Raw genomic sequence first — 16,555 nt, 5'->3', positions numbered from 1 at the left:
AGCACGCAAATACAAAGAGGGATTTCCCCCATGTTTGATGCGTCTGCGGCAAACTGGTTTGGCATTAATGCCGTCTGCGCGAAGATGCAGGGATATGAAAGGATTCGCGGCACAGTCTTATTTGAGGGGTATCCAGCATTGCTACAGACGCAGAACATTAGTGGGATTTGTTGCATTTAGGTGCTGTCGGAAAGTGTCGTAATTTAGAGCGGGTAAAATTGAAAAACAACTACATGTGGAAATTATGGCGTCATGAAGAGCACATAGGGTGCTTTTCGAAACATTTTTATTGGAGGTGTGGTTTAATTACTAAAATGTGAATTTGTTAGAGCATTTCATTAGAGGGAAAGACTGCACGTGAAATATTGTATAATGGATTTAGGCGCAGACTTGTATGGTTTTTAGTCATTACTGTCATAGAAAAGCAAAATGGAATCATTATTTAGCACTCTAAATCGACAGAAGGGGGAGCTTACGCAGGGAACGTGAAGGCGGCATTGATTCATCAAGAGGAATGTCAAGCCACGGGAAGTAACCCAGCCTGTGATTGGTCACAGCCCGTCACGTGAGCATTTCCCAAGCGGAGTTTCCACGACAGCTGGAAGCCGAGCGGCACAAGCGCATCGCTTCTCGGCTAAAAAAAATTGAAATAACAAGGCTCCTGGTCGTCTCAGCACCTCCAGATAAACCCCGGTCTGGCATGGGCGACAAGAGGAGTCCGACAAGGTAACGAGCGAATTAGTGCGTGCTGGATATTCAGGGCTAGGGGAGGGGAACGGACATCGGCAAGCGCACGGGGGAAAAAATGGGTTTTCTTTACGGCCCCCCTCCCCTTCTCCCTCCCTCTCTCTCTCGTTGCCTCACTCGCTGCTTGTGTGTATGTGCGCGTGCAGGCTGTGTGTGTGTGTGTGCGCGCGCGCGCGCGGGTGTTAAAACCTCATCGCCAATTACAGTGTCGGATCATAGCGCGCTTTGCAGATGATTTCCTAAATCCTACAGGCTTACACTGATGTTTGCTATCGATAGCCTTCGTGGATGAGTGGTGCCCGAACTCACTCTTGTCTCCTCTCGATCCTTTCCTCTCCCATCTTTTCTTTTCGTTTCGTTTTTTTTCTCCTCTTTTTTTCCTCCTTTTTTTTCTAAATTTATTGTCTTAAAAGGCCGAAGCGTCAACCGAAGCCCTCCTCCGACGAGGGGTTCTGGGACTGCAGCGTGTGCACGTACAAGAACACGGCAGAGGCTTTTAAGTGCATGATGTGTGATGTCAGGAAGGGGACATCAACAAGGTAAGGATGGATATACATTACCTTTGGTGTGTTTTACATTAGTGGGGCCCCGCTGGGGGTGTGAGGGGTGGGGTGGTGTAGGGTCCTTTGGGAATGGAGGGGCTGGCCATGTTAACTGACAATTGTGTGGATTTTGAACCCTTACTACACAATTCAGAGTAAACATAAACAAAGTATCCTCTTTTTTCCTCTTTTTTGTGTTATTCAATTTGGTGTGTTTTCTGTGAAAGGAAGATCCGTAAAGTCAGTATGTTTATTTACTAATTGCACCCTTTCACGTCTCCTCTAAGCAGTGCATTAGTCTCCATGTTCCTGCCAGCTGACACTGACCTCAGTGAACTGAGGGAAGAGGGATAGCTTGTTCCTTAAGCACACACATCCATTTCACTGCCCTGCAGATATTTGTAAGAGACCTCTTATAGGCATGCACATGACCTCGCTCACAGGTACTCAAGCGTACAAATGCACAGCACGAAGGTGTGTGCGCGCACACACACAGCTGCCCTCTGTGCCTGTGGCTGCTACTTCCCCCTGACATCAGTGATTTGAAGCAGGAAATGGCTGTTATTCCTCAGTGACACTCATTATCAGGAGGAAAACACAACAAAGAGTGAAGGAGAGGAAGTGTAGCTGTTTAGCTGTGGCTATAGGGAAGCTGTGCATTGTTACATGATCTCCCTCTTTAATGCATCATAATTATCCTCTCCTGCATTAGCGTGACTTTCCCAGTGATTAAACTACAACATAAACAACAATGCTTCAGTGCTCTTGTCAGCTTTGATGCCTTTTCATGAGTGTTTCTTCTGTGTGTTACTGAAATGCCCGCGTTTATTTCTCTGTCTTTTTCTGTGTGTGTGTGTGTGGGAGTGCTAGTTGTGAAAAGAGGTTGTCAGAGCAGCTGCCAGACAGACAGCCATAGCTCATTACTATGCAACAGCTTAATCAGCCTGCTGTCATCAGAGACACACACACACACACACGCTGAGTACAGATGCACTCAACATGCAAATTGTACTCATGACCGCATACATATTTGTTCGCAAATGCACACCCATAAACATGCAGTCAAAGTGCAGAGCTGCTGCTCACAGAGGGAATGAGGAGCAGACATGCTGTTATCATTGGGTCCAGCTTATTGCTACTGAGAGTTGATTGTTTAGAGGACACTCCATTGAGATTGGTGTGTTTGCAGCTTTGCCAAGAACCTGTCTGATTCCTCATGTCACCAAAAGCGTCCTTTGTCTTCCCCATCTGGACTTTTTTTTTTTTCCAAAGTTGGCAAGGACACAAGAGCGAGAATTCCTCACTTGCACCCCTGATACCCAGGCGACAAATTTAGAAAATGTCCGTGAGAAGGTCTTATTTAATGTTAATAACCTTCTGTCTTCCCAACTGCAGTGCTACGCAAATGTTGTAGTAGCATTAGTGCGGTCATGTACCCGCCACACACGTGCATGTGAGCCAAACATGGGCTAATGCTGCAGCAAAATGGCCACACAGGTGGTCGCAGCTGTTAATGACCAAACACAACAGACAAGTGGATTTCTCGGCGAGCAAACCCAAGGTGCTAAAGGGCAAACAACACGCAGAATATGAATGTGGGGCACAGCAAATTCCCTTGCTGGTTGCTAAACAAGCATGACTGAGCTATTGCTGTGGAGTAAATGAATTAATGCTCAGCAGAGGCGTGGAGTGTCCAGTGGTTAGAGGAAGTGTCCTGCAGCCTGAAGGACACAGCCAATGTGAGTTCTGTGGGGATGGCTTAAATCAGCCTGGCAGTAACCTAACACATAAAATGGCACTTTGCTCAACTGGATCTGTGTGGTTTTTGGCAAGGAGTCGAGGCAGTGACTGGTACAAAAAGAGAACGTTCTAGGACGAGGTGGAAATAATTTAGGCTGAGGAGTGTTTGCGTGTTGCCGTCAAGAGGTAAAATAAATGTTTTATGAAGGCAAGCTTTAGCAGATCTTGCCGCCTCAATCCCTGTGATGTGGAGAGATGATCTACTGCAGGGGCCCAAAGCCAGCGGGGCTGATTGAAAGCACGTTGTTGAGGCTGTGAGTTTGAGACTGCAGACAGGGATACATCAGCAGAATTGGTCTCGCTTATCGGAGGAGGTCGAGTAAATGGAAGAGCGAGACACTTTGACAAAGTGGGAACTGGCTGACGTTCTTTTAATTCTGTCGGCAGCTCAGAAACCCGTACTGCGAGGAGGAAGTGAAATTTGGAGGAACAAAAAGTAGGGCCTGCGTTTTTGTAAAGCACAAGAGAAAGTGCACGCTCGCTCAAAACATGATGGAGTCATTTGCGCTGATTAATGTGGAAAAATACAGTGTGTTGCTCATTACGACAAGCTGCGAGCTTACAACGTTTAATTAGGGCAGACTTGGAGAGCTTTGGGATCACAACGTATCATGCAATCTTATTACTGTACTTCAGAGAACCATTTTATCTTCCCAAAACTCTTTTGACTGAGTCCCACACTTTGAAAACAAGCCTGATCGATCGAAGTGTCTTACACCCCTTTTTCACCTGTGCAGTGCCATTGCCCAATTTAGAATCACAGCACCACAAAATTGCTTCTCCCAAAGTTGTCAGTGCTTGTGGGGAGGGGCTGCTGTAACAAATTTACCAATGTTTGGCAGATGTAACCCAACTTCTGCTAGTAATACTGTGTATTGGCTCTCATAGAAAGCACCAGGTTTGGCACAGCATTAGTAGAAAATAGACTGTTTGATAATGTAGTACAAGATCACAGATTTGATTCCTGCATGGTCCCTGAGCAAGGCATTTTAGGGTCTCACATCGTGTCTGTCATGACTTGTCCTGTATTATCCTAATCCTTGAGGAATGCAGTGAAAGCTAAGATTTGTTTCAGCTGTAATTTTTCTTGCTGCTGTTTGGAATAAAAGTCTTAAAATGTCATGTGAAGTGGTGCTGAAAGACAGCTGTTTAACCGAAACATCGTCCTTAGCCAATTTCAGCTGGGTGTAATAGAGCAGTGTGTGACCTTCCCTCACATCCACACCTGCATCTGTTCAATGAGCAGAGCTCCAACAAATCAGAGCTGCTGGGGAAATGCTCCATGTTCAGGAGCCTGTTTGGCAGCATTATATTTCTACATATTTCTCTATTTATGACAGCCACTTCGATCATGCTTCCTATTAGTTAGCTCCTGTTTGTGTTCACCCTCTCCCTATGCTTATCTCCTCTTTCTCTTGGCGACTGGCGTTGTGTCTCCCCCTTTCTGTGTCTTCCCAGGCATTGAACTTAACCTGGGGCGTCTGTCGGTGACAGAATGACTGATGTGCAGGGTTTTGCCTGCTCCACCTAAACAAGTGCAAACCATTCTGGCTGGTTGGGAGCCTGTCAGCATTTGACTGTGTTTTGTGTGTTTTTAGATGTTGTTTTATCAACCCCCCCCCCACAAAAGCTCACACTCACAGTTTATGTGCAGTCCACATTACTAAACACTGAGCTCAAAATGTGCATTTGGCTCGAATGTGGCTGATTCACTCACTGTGAAAATCCAGCTCTCGATATGACTAGTTTTAAGTATACATACAATATGGCTTTTTTACAGACTTTATAGACAAACAGTGAGGACAACCCTTTTTGCTATATTGCATTTCTCTGTATAAACAGACAAACTGTGTAACTAGCAAAGAGCAACACACTCGAGTCATGTGTTTCCATTGCAGTTAAGTGCTAAGAATGAAATGGTTTCAGGGTTTGCTTTCATTGTTTTCCTTTGATCCGTAACACTGAGTCATCCCAGGAAAATGTTACGAAATGCATCCATGTATTTTTGGTTGTGTGCATCCTTTGAGTTCAGAATAGCCGTTGGATCACAAGTGACTAAGTCAGATGAGATCATTAGAACAGGCATCAACAGATGAGCACAGCTTTATGAGCTGGTATTCATACAAGTATGATGACTGGCTGTAAATTGAATTTTTAACTTGGCGTATGAAACACTATATAGCAACAATCAATGTCTTGTAATCCCATTTGAATGATTACTTCCTCTAATAAGTGACACAGTTGGCTCAGCTGTGTGGGTTACTGGTATTAGTGCTTACATAGCATACAAACACCGAGTGCACACCACGGACAATGAAGCTGGCTGTTATCACGTCACTGTGGCTCAAGATTATGGCTACGTGATAAGCCTGTAATTACTGCGGTGACACTGATGCATGACATACTGCTCTGTGTGTTTGTGCAGGCAGGCGTTTGTGTGAGAGGACAATGTAGCGTAGTGTGGCTAGCAGGCTGGAGAAGGTGTCATAAACCACAGGACGTGGAGGGCCATCTGTCTCCCTCTCTGTTCCACACACACGAACACACACACAGTGGTAGCATGTACTGGCAGGGAAAGACATTAATCATCAGGTTTGGAGGAGCTCCCAGGAGCAGCATACAACCTGCTGATAGAAAATTTGAAACAAACACACAGACACACACCTACACCTGGATTGAGTGTTCAACAGGGCATAAAATAAGCTATATGACAATGATCTCACAATCATCACAGAACAGCGAGATGAAAGTTGTTTATAGGAGCACGCTCTGATGCTTATTTGCAGTCCATCAGCTGTCCTGTTGGCTGTTTGCTCATCACATTGTGTACCCGATAAATGACAGCACGCAGTCCAAACATCTGCAGAATTCTGTACTGTGTTTTGGGAGCCACTCATTAGAAGTTCAATATTTTAACAAAACAAATCTATATAGAGCACAATCCTGAAACACAAGCTCGACGCCTTGTTTTGCTTGTGACTCACTCTGCCATAGGCTGAACATGCACTGCATAGCCACTAAAAAGTGATGGCACATGTGCTCTGCTGATGGTTTGCATATACTAGTTATGTACCTGGTGATTAATTTACCAGTCATTTAAATGAGAGAAAAAATTAGACTGGTCAAGTCGTCTAACATACAGAAACCCTTCGCAAAACATTTAAAACTGAGTGCTTGAAATGGATAAAGCTAACATTGGCCTAACAAATATTGCATGTGTATTTTAAGAGTTATATGAAACAGTTATTAGTCATGTTTGTCATTAATCAAATCACGTTTCAAATTTTTCTGAAATGCGCAGGACTTTTCTTGTTTTTTTTTACATTCTGGTTATACATCGCTTTGGTTGCTTGGTTGTATAGTCGCACACATCCCTAGCTTATGATGTATGGCGATAATACAAATAGCCCGAACCACTGAGTGTTTGACACTTCCACTTCCAATTGATATTTAGGATACTGGACTCTGATAGGATTTAGATCGATAGTTGACAGGGATATTTTTGGAACGCATATTGATAAGTTCCCGAAACGATACTAGCAATAACTTAAAATACATCGTCACAAAGCTGGAACTAAGTTTTTAGTTTAGAGCCTCGGCAGTTCCCTTGCTCGTGTTTCTTTATTTATATAATGAAAAAATATTTTTGGACTTGTCAGAGATTCAAAGAATATTATATTTTTCGCAGACATTTTTCACCATTGCTGTACTTTCAGGCACTGTTAATCAAAAAGAATCCACAGATTAATCTACAAGTGAAATAATTGTTTGCTCCATATCTGCCAACCGTTGGGTTGAGTAGGGTTATATTTCAAGAAAACTTGCAATAACAACATTTTCAACGATATAGAAAAAAATATTCTGAACATTTTATCAATATTTGCAGGCAGCAGAATTTATTAGTGCAACAAAAATGAAGCTGTTTTGCAGCGAGCTACTGTTATTGATGACAGACTTCTTAATTCGAAATACTGAAACAACATCCCAGGAGAATTATAGTGCAAAAGCACGGCATTATATCAACTGCCACAGCATACCAAATGTAAGCATACAAGTAATAACAAAGTAGCTTAACCTTGTAACTTGTAAGGAGCTTGCTAATATTGTCATATAATAAAACAGAAAATATTTTTCAATCTGGGATTTTGTATCTCTAGTTGAGCTTTTTAACCAGCTGCTTAAAGCCCTGCTTTGCCATATACCATGTAACCACATTAATCATTTCCATCTACCGTTTGCTCTTCCTGTCATATGGAGTGCTGATAGTGAATGCAGTTAGTGATGCTTGGTTGAATCATTTGCTTACTTTTGGGTTGTGCATCACCAGCTGCTAGTATTTCCTCCTTCGTAGCCTGGTTGAACTACACAACCAGGCTACGAAGAAGCCTCAGGTCGCCTCAAGTGGCAAAACAAGAACATTTTTTCTGTATAGATTTACAAAGTCTTGTGCTTTGTTGGAGGTTGTTAAAGTATCACTCTTAGTTACTAGGGCTGCCACGATTAGTCGACTAGTCACGGTTACGTCGACTATCAAAATTGTCGACGACTAATTTAATAGTCGACGCGTCGTTTGAAGCTTTGTAAGAACCCAAAAGACGCAGGAATAAGTAGTAGGATTTAAGAGTGCAATAACGGACTGAAACAGAAGATAGCAGCACTGCATGTACAAGGATGCCAGCTGCCGTTAAACACCAAAGAAGAAGAAACTGTGTCCCAGAATTCATAGCGCAGCCCATCGTGGCCCTGCTCAGTTTCCAACAATGGCGGCAGCTGGTTAGTTTTAATATTACTGTTATTATTCTTTCTGGGTCACAAAATAAACGTTTTACATATTTTCAGGCTAGAATGTAGCTGTGTAAACTTCAAATATCTGCTCAGTTTATCAAGACACCACATATTTTCAAAAGCGCTCCGACGTTTTCAGAGGCGTCTTGTTGCCCACCAGCTCGATAGTTAGCCGGGGCAAGGCTCACTAGAGCCGGTGAGAACACCGGACTCCCAGCAAATCGCTTTCAAACCCACCACCGTCTTTCGCTACTCAGGTTAAACATGATATATAAGTCACTTAGATAACTTAAAAATGTTATAGTTTGGCTTTTTTTTAGTATTTTATTTGTTCCTGAGTAAATTGGTTTGGCTGAGATTAAAGTTATAGTTTTTACACAGCTGAATAAACATCAAGCAGACAACTGATTATCAGAAGTGTGAGATGCTTGAGAGTATTCTCCGGTGTCCTGTTATATTTTAGATAGCAAGGAGCAGACGGCTGGGTTTATTAAACTTCACCGAAACAATCTGCAAATTTCATTAAAATTTAATAAATATCATCTTGTCTTTATTTTTAGTTAGCACATACCTTAAACACTTAAAGCTGTAAGCTAATGATTGTTATATAAGAGCAGATGCATGCTGGTGCAATAAGCGGTATGTTTTACGTTAAATGAATGCATGATCTGATTAGTCGACTAATCGCAAAAATAATCGCCGCCTAGTCGACTATCAAAATAATCGTTTGTGGCAACCCTATTAGTTACTAAATCACCATCAGAGGTTGACGCACCACTCTTCCTCTCAGACATGTCTGGGTTTCTCTCACTGTTATGTGTTGGGAACGTAAAGGCATGTTGCTATAGCAATGATATTGTGATATTATTTTCTATCGCATAAAAAATTTATATTGGTATTATTGCAGATGGCATGATACGGCACAGCCCTGCTTATGAAATGTTGCCGTTTCATTGTTCTCTCGGTGTAGCAACTCTGTGGTATGATGTGCATTCCACTGAGGTCACATTTAATCACATGAAACCACCTGGGGCCATATACAGTTTGAGTTCCAGCAAACAAGAAACGAGTAGTTATTCAAAACTGTTAAAGGTGATTCTGTGTGAAGGAGTTTAATACCAATCGTTGCCTTTGTTCTGCTAAGATGTGTTAAATGATTAGTGCTCTTAAACACTATCCATGTTGTTTCAGCAGTACTGGTGATAACCCAGTTGTCCATTGTGGCAGAAAATAGAAGTTAATTAGAAAAAATTATGCCAGCTTATGACTTGCTGACATCAGAGTTTTTCTCCCATTTTTGAATCCTTGTGTGATATTTTCTTAAGCCCAGGGCAGCAGTGAACGAGTGGGAGGTCACCGAGTGCATCAGGAGGAGGGAGGGGAAAAAAAGTGAGAGGATAGAGGAGCGTGAACACAATAGATGCTGTGTGTGTGTGTGTGTGTGTGTGTGTGTGTGTGTGTGCGCGTGTGTGCGCGACATATTTGGAAAAGGGTTAGCTAGAGTTCCCTTGTCACTGAAGTAAGCATAAGGGATCAGTGGCAACATTTTTTTTTCAGCTCAGTTTCTGCAGAATAAACTAACTTTGCCTTCAGTTCACAATTAAACTTTAAGGTTGTGAGATTGAGAGCGAGGTTTGTGTTTATTTTGTTTCACACAAGAGAGGCCAAAAAAGAAAAAGAACAGCTGTATCAACAAGAAACACAACAACATAAACTACAATACAGTACATTCATCTGCAGATATTTCTTTCTTTTTTTCTTTTAAAACCGCCTTAACGAGTTGAAAAAGTTAGAACTTGTGTTACCCTTACAAAAAAAAAAAGCTTTTCAGATCTGCGCTGGCATTGTTGTGGATTGTGTGCTGTGACATCGCCGTGAAGTCAAGTCCTTTTGCCCAGAAATGTTTTATCGACTTACAGAATGGATGACTATACATCTCTCTCTCTTTTGTCCTGTTGTTGTTATTGTGTTAGTGTTAGTAAAGACTGCACAGTTACACTGAAAAAGGACATAAAGATGGCAGGACTAGCCTTCTTGGCTGTCAAAAGAATGATTTTGTTAACTGGAAGATTCAAAGTCTTTCTCAAGGAAACTTGGCTTCTTGAAGTTTCAGACTTTCCTGGCTGTGATTGAATAAGGCCTTAGTCACACAGACGTAGAGACCGCTTAGGAACCATCTGTCAGTCACCAGTCGTGAGGGGAAAAATGTGTATTCCTGGACTACTTGTGAGTGTTGTTGGACATTGCTCCTAGCCGGTGTTAAATCGATTACTAAAGCTCCAGTCACACAGGCTTGGAAACCAGTCAGCGACCCCCCTGGAAACTATCACTAGAGAAAAGTGTGTATTATGGGACCGTTTGGCAAGTGGTTTCTTTAGGTTTTGAAATTGGTTACAAAGACCTCGTTGTGATTGCTTCGGTTGTTAGCAGGTTGCCACGGTTTTCCATAGTTTGTATCGAAGATGCCGACTCGTCTGCAAACACTCGCCAACTACTTACCAAGTAAAGTGCAATGCAAACTGGAAACGGGAACCTTTAAGGGAAAACTTGTGCCTTTTGAAACATGTTGGTTGCAATAGTAATGACCAAGTTATTCCTCGAAGGCAAATTAATGTTACACATTTCTGTTTTGTGATGCGCTTTTTCAAGTTTCAGTGTTTGCATACCACAGTAATCTGTTTTCACCCAGTGTCAGTCAGCAGCCACTCGTTAACTAGTTGTGGAATATACATTTTCCTTAGCAACCAGCACTTGCCAGGGGGTTGCTGACTCTAGCCCACTATAGGACAGGATGACCGAGGCCTTAGAAAGCTAGGTTAGGCTATGTCTATAAATTTTAATTGTGAATCCCACATACATGCTAATAAGTACCAACCAGTAAAGTAGGAACAAATTAGGTTTGGAACTGTTTTTAATCATTGCTTATCTGAGTATAAAATATTATTATTAGTTATTAGTAATAGTATTAGTTCAAGTTGACCCCCTATTGGTCATTTGTTTAACATAGTGTTGCACTCATGTTCTACAAATAAAACATTGCAGAAGGAGAACCTGTGAAAAAGAACAAGTGAAGGCAAAGATAATAAATGTAACAATAAACTGGCTGATCACTTTCTGTGAATTGAAACCAAGGCTTTGTGTGTTTGCTGTACTCTCCTCTTTGAAGGAAATACAATTTGCTATGTTTAAGCCTCCCCCTGTAATGTCCTAATTTCCCATTGTGGGACTCCATTAGCTGTAGCAGAATGAGTGAAGCAGATATCGACAGGAACAGAGGTTCCAACACGCAGTATTAATGTCTGAAAGAATAGACCGTTACGTTCGGGACAGAAATTATTTTGGAATCAATACACACACATACACAAACCCACACTCGGTGCCCAAAGGGAGGCTAGCAGTGAGGGCCTAAGTGCAGAGATAAACACCATTTGATTGGGTTAACAGAGGCAGCTCTGTTTAGACCTGCCGCTTTGCCTCCCCATAATATTGGGTTGTCTATCTCCTCTTTCACCTCCTGGTTATTGAGCTGGTTCTATTAGTGAGAATCAACTCCACTGTAATACATGGAGGGAGGTTGGCTGTATGTATTTAGACGTGGCCTCACTTGCTCTCTGGCACATCCAGGCTTTCAATCTAAAACATTTTAGGCTGAGGGGAGATTACATTTCAAGCAAAACCATCACTCACTCACTGCATTAATGAGAGGAGGAATTAATTACTTGCATACAGTAAATCACACAAAGTGCACAATGACGTTCTAAACTAAATTCATCAAACAAAAGCCTAAGGATGTTATGAATGACGCAGGCAGATGAGTTTTTAGTTCTGGAAGCTGATAACGTTTGTCCTGAGGGCGGGACAGCTGATCCTTTTGTGACCGTTGCTGTTTTGTGTGTATGTGTGTACATTCAGACCACCAGATGCTGTTTAGTTGCTGTAGGACTATTAAACAAAAAGATGTCAAGGAGAGCAGCAAATTACTCGAACTAGGAACAGAGGACTCTGAGAGGCCTTTGTCTTTATTTAAAAAGGAGTCAGCACTTCTGCAGCATCTTGCTGACAAGACAGACATATTAGAGAATCTCTACATCTCCTCCCTATTAGACAGTTATGTAGGCCAAGAGACCCATTTGCATTTTACTTTAGACTTGCTAGCATCACTGCAAGTTATGTGAAGGCAGTGAAAGCTAAGTTTAAAAAAAAATGTCTGTGGGAGAGAGTCTTTGAAGCTTGGCCCCAATTTAGGTCATCCCAGAATTGCTCAACAACATCTTTGCCCTCAGAAAAAGACAGGAGCTTCTGTGTATGTATATCCATGTGGAATTTGAGGTAGAAAAACCTTTAACTGAGGCTAAATGGGCCACCAGGGCTCACTTTGGAAAAAATGTGGAACTATTTTCTGCACAACAAGTCACAGTGGTCAAACTAATCTGGGATCAGGTGTCATACACTTGAAAGACACCGTAAAGTTGTATTAGAAGTTCTAATGGAAATCTTTGTTTTTCTTTTCTTTTTTTAAAATGAAATTTCATGAAGCTAATATTTTGTAATTGCAGCACATCTTAAATGTAATAAGGCACAGGTTCGTCCACATGAGAAAAATACCATAAGGTAATCAGCATTTTCAACTTTCCAGTGCTACTAACCACAAATCTGTGACATATAGAATCGGAGAGCAATAAGTAAATACTCTCTGGAGCCTGTAGGTGAATGCTGTGAAGGTGATGAAACGGCCCACAGCAATGCAGGGGAGCAGCGGCACTGACAAGTCACCCCTGAAATACTACAGGCAACATCACGTGCTGGCTCTGACACAGCCACCGGAGCTAATCCTTGTGACTCATGATAAATTCTACCAAATCTACTTTATTTCAGAAGTATTCATAGATACAACAAAATATCTTCAAATACACAATTACCTGTGCAAAATTGAATAAATGAAACCTCAACCACTAACACACTTGACATCATATAGTCCAATAAGCCAGCATCAGTCATTACAACAAATATTGCATGTTACCAATCTGTAGCTATTGTTCTGCTTAGGGTTTAATGTTAAAAATGTAATTATACATGCTATGCTTTAATGTACATCACTGGATGGTGTTGCACTGTATATAAAAGCAAACATACATTTTCTTCTAGAATCGCTTTTGTTTTCTATACAACATGCAGTGTAGTGTATGGACATGCATGCATTCATACTGTGTGTAATTCATTTGTGTGTGCATGCAATTAATAAAGGCACTAGATGTGTAGACCGCCCCAACAGATGGCCTTTTCAGCACACTTCCCTCTCAGGCTAGGGCTCTTGGCAAGCTCCAAAATACAAACACATACAGAGTCCTGCTCAGAAATACGATCACAGTCCTAATGCATGCTCCTGTAGCCAACCAGTTGCATAATACATTATTTCTGAGACATTACACCCTCATGAAAGATGGAGGTATGAATGTGAGGAGGACCATTTAATATCACATTGGCTCTGTCTTCAGCGATTTGTGGAACCTGTGTGTGAAGGTATATTATCCATGCTTCTCAGGAACATCCCCTCACATCAACAACTCGGCACTTGCTTTGCATCGAGAACAAACTACAGTTAAGTTATTCTATTTTAAGTCCCAAAAAATGGTGCCCAGTTCTTGAAAGGCCACAATGAAAAGCATAATTGTACTCGAGCAGACATGGAGGGCGTATTCACATCATCGCAGCTAATGCCGTGCACAGACAAGTATCATCACTGCAGTGTACATAAAGCATTTAAAGCGATTACTGGTTAACAATGACTGCATGTTCAACATAAGAGCGGGGGGATCATGGATGGTGTCATTCTGTCTTACAGACGCCTACCTGAGTAAAGAATGTGTGGCGAACACACCCATTAATATCAAAGCAGGATTTTACATTGTAGCTGTGGCTACAATGTTGCTTGCCATCACCAGTGTGTGACTGGGTGGATGACTGAATGTAGTGTAAAGCGCTTTGGGATCCTTAGGGACTAAGTAAAGCGCTATACAAATACAGGCCATTTACCATTTACCATGTTGTAGTCAGTTAGTTGCAGTGACATTCAAAAGTAAGCCTAACTATTATTTCCGCAGATGATTAATCTGCTAAATATTTTATATTCAGTATGTTTTGCACACTTCTAATTCCTACTGCACCTGTGTATTTACCACAACTGATCTTGTCTTGTGAGTGCTAAAAACAAGCCTGCACAGGTACACTCCACATCTCACAGATGGCTGAACTCCGGGTTTTATTTTAAATGCACTCAGCATGTGTTGCCAGTGTTAAGAGCACTTGAGCAGCACCATCCTAACCAGCACTGGCAGTGATCATTGGCTCTTGATTATAGTGGTAGGCTAGCACAAAGCCATGTGTTCATTGTGCTTTTCCCTCTCATTAATCTGCCTCTCTCCGTCTCTCCCTTTGTCTCTCCCTCTCCGTCTTTTTCCCTTCATCCCCTTTTCGACACTCCTCCCTCCTGGATCAGGAAGCCACGTCCCGTATCCCAGCTAGTTTCTCAGCAGCAGGTAACGCAGCAGTTTGTGCTGCCCTCACAGCCCAAAAAGGAAAAGAAGGAGAGAGTCGAGAAGGAGAAGAGCGACAGAGAGCCGCCGCTTAAGAAGAACAGCCACAAGAAGATGAGGTAAGCGAGCTGATGCCAGGTTGGCAGAGTCAGATATTAGAGGGATTCATGAATAAACATGGAAAAGTGCAAAAACTGTTTATGTTGCCACCTGGAGTTAGGCTGTCATGTTTCATAAAGAATTTCAGGAAGTGGGAAGTGGGAGACACCAGGAGTATATTTCAAAGCAGCACCAGGAAGACTCTCTTTATGCAGGATTTTTAAAAATAGCCTTGTATGCTTAATGGTCTTTTCCACTCACTCATCAGGCCAAGACTAAAAAACATCGATCGCAGCAGCGCCCAGCACTTGGAGGTGACGGTTGGGGACCTGACAGTCATCATAACGGACTTTAAGGAGAAGGCCAAGCCCTCAGCCACCTCGGCCACTTCCTCCAGCTCCGTGTCATCGGCCGACCACCACAGCCAGAACGGCTCTAGCTCAGAAAACACAGAGAAGGGCCTTTCCCGCTCTTCCTCACCCAGAGGAGAGGGGAGCTCGGTCAACGGAGAGTCTCACTGAGTCAGCCTCCTTGAAACCTTTCCCTCCACCCCGCCTCCATTAACGTCTCATCTGCAAGTCCACAAGTCACTAGAGGAGTATCCTGCCTCTACATTAGAGCTGCACGATAATGAATAAAACTTTTCTTTTTCTCCTGTTTGTTTTTTTTTTTTTTTAATTTTTTTTTTTTTTTTTGGATTTTTTTTTGCTGCAAGGACACATCAGATTTGGCGAGTTTGATCAGTTAGCGGATTTTCTACAGCAGTGGACTTGTGCATTTAGAAAGCAATACGACTTTTGCTAAATCTTGGAAGGGTTTTAGTAGTCTACTTGGTAGGTTGGAATTATTTTTTGTGTAGTTGTAAGTAAGCAGCACACTGTCTAAAAGCTTGCTCCTGGAATATTTACTCACAGACTGATGAGGAACTTCTTCAGAACTGACAGGAGAAACAAAGTTTTGGATAGAGTGCTGGATCCTCATGCTTTAGGTTTTCCTCCACGTGCACCTAACCTCCATGATTTGTCTTTTTTCCCTATGAAATGTGGATCCCTGTCCTTGCTTTCATCTTCATAATCATCATCAACATCAGTGGATGGCAGAGGGACTTTTTCTTTCCCCGTGTGGAATATTCTGCCTCTGCCTGAACTCGTTACCTACCTGTTATAAACCCGAACATCAGTGTCCCCACACTGAACCTTTAACCTGATCTTGATACTCTTAAACTTCCCCTGTTAGACTGCCTCTGCTGTAATGATTTTCTTTTTTAAACACAGCACAGTGGTGGCACTCCCTCTGCCACTTTTTGTTGTTTTTTTTGTTGTTGTTTTTGTTGTTTTTGCATAGTGATTGAAGCCCATTGGTTACTGAAAGTCCATTATATCCCCTGGCAGGAAGACACAGTATGAAGGAAAATCCTGTCTTTAAGTTTGTGCCACAGTCAGCAATAGAATAGAATCGAATCTGTCCCACTGACGGTTACAGCGAGGACAGTGTTGGCTCTGTTACATCTGGCTGACATGGTTTGGGTGCAGTTGTCTGATTAGAAGAAAAGGTCAGGGAGAACAAGTGCAAAGATGTCACCTTTATCTTGTGATGAACCATTTCTCTGATGGGAGCGTACTCTTCTGGCATGAGTGCCTCCATTGTAGAGCACTGAATTAATTTGTTATGAAAATGATCAGAATCATATTCTGTGACCTTCACAATCACCATGCCTGAAATTTTCTGAACATGTATATAGGAGATTTCACCATTTTCAAATAACCAAGGGAGCAAATACCTTGGAGAATTCTGCCCAGGTGCACTGAAGCTGTTCTAGACATGTGATCATAAAAAAAAAGTTTATTATGGCTTTCTTTGTCCTTTAATTAGTCACCCTTCACTAACTTTCAAATGCAATCAGCTGGTCTTTGTGTCATTCAATTCAGGCAGTAGCTACCACAAGCCTGAACTTGTATTAAGTGATCTTTTTATATATAAACACACTACTAAGTAATTTTAGCATACATGTACCCCAGCTGCCAATTTTGTTCTATGTTACCTTGCAAA

General features: G+C 42.1%; 1 protein-coding gene across 1 annotated transcript; it reads left to right on the top strand.

Moving 5' to 3' along the window:
- The first annotated feature begins 404 nt into the window (after nt 1-404).
- yaf2 (YY1 associated factor 2) lies at nt 405-15,157 on the top strand. Its single transcript, XM_005725219.2, has 4 exons — nt 405-726; nt 1,161-1,286; nt 14,371-14,526; nt 14,775-15,157. Exons 1-4 carry the CDS (start codon nt 701-703, stop codon nt 15,025-15,027), a joined length of 561 nt encoding a protein of 186 aa, XP_005725276.1. The 5' UTR covers nt 405-700; the 3' UTR covers nt 15,028-15,157.
- Nucleotides 15,158-16,555: the final 1,398 nt, after the last annotated feature.

Source organism: Pundamilia nyererei, unplaced genomic scaffold, assembly GCF_000239375.1.
Source record: "Pundamilia nyererei isolate P.nyererei 1_Seehausen unplaced genomic scaffold, PunNye1.0 scaffold00014, whole genome shotgun sequence".
In the NCBI taxonomy this organism is placed as follows: Eukaryota; Metazoa; Chordata; class Actinopteri; order Cichliformes; family Cichlidae; genus Pundamilia; species Pundamilia nyererei.
Note: the sequence above shows the minus strand (reverse complement) of the source record. Positions and strands in the feature narration are given on the sequence as shown.

What these genes read in the sequence shown, in the direction of transcription:
- yaf2 (XM_005725219.2), top strand. Translation starts at nt 701, where the DNA reads ATGGGCGACAAGAGGAGTCCGACAAG. An exon ending in AGGAAGGGGACATCAACAAG is followed by an intron (nt 1,287 to 14,370) that starts GTAAGGATGGAT and finishes CTCCTGGATCAG; the next exon opens with GAAGCCACGTCCCGTATCCC. An exon ending in AACAGCCACAAGAAGATGAG is followed by an intron (nt 14,527 to 14,774) that starts GTAAGCGAGCTG and finishes CTCACTCATCAG; the next exon opens with GCCAAGACTAAAAAACATCG.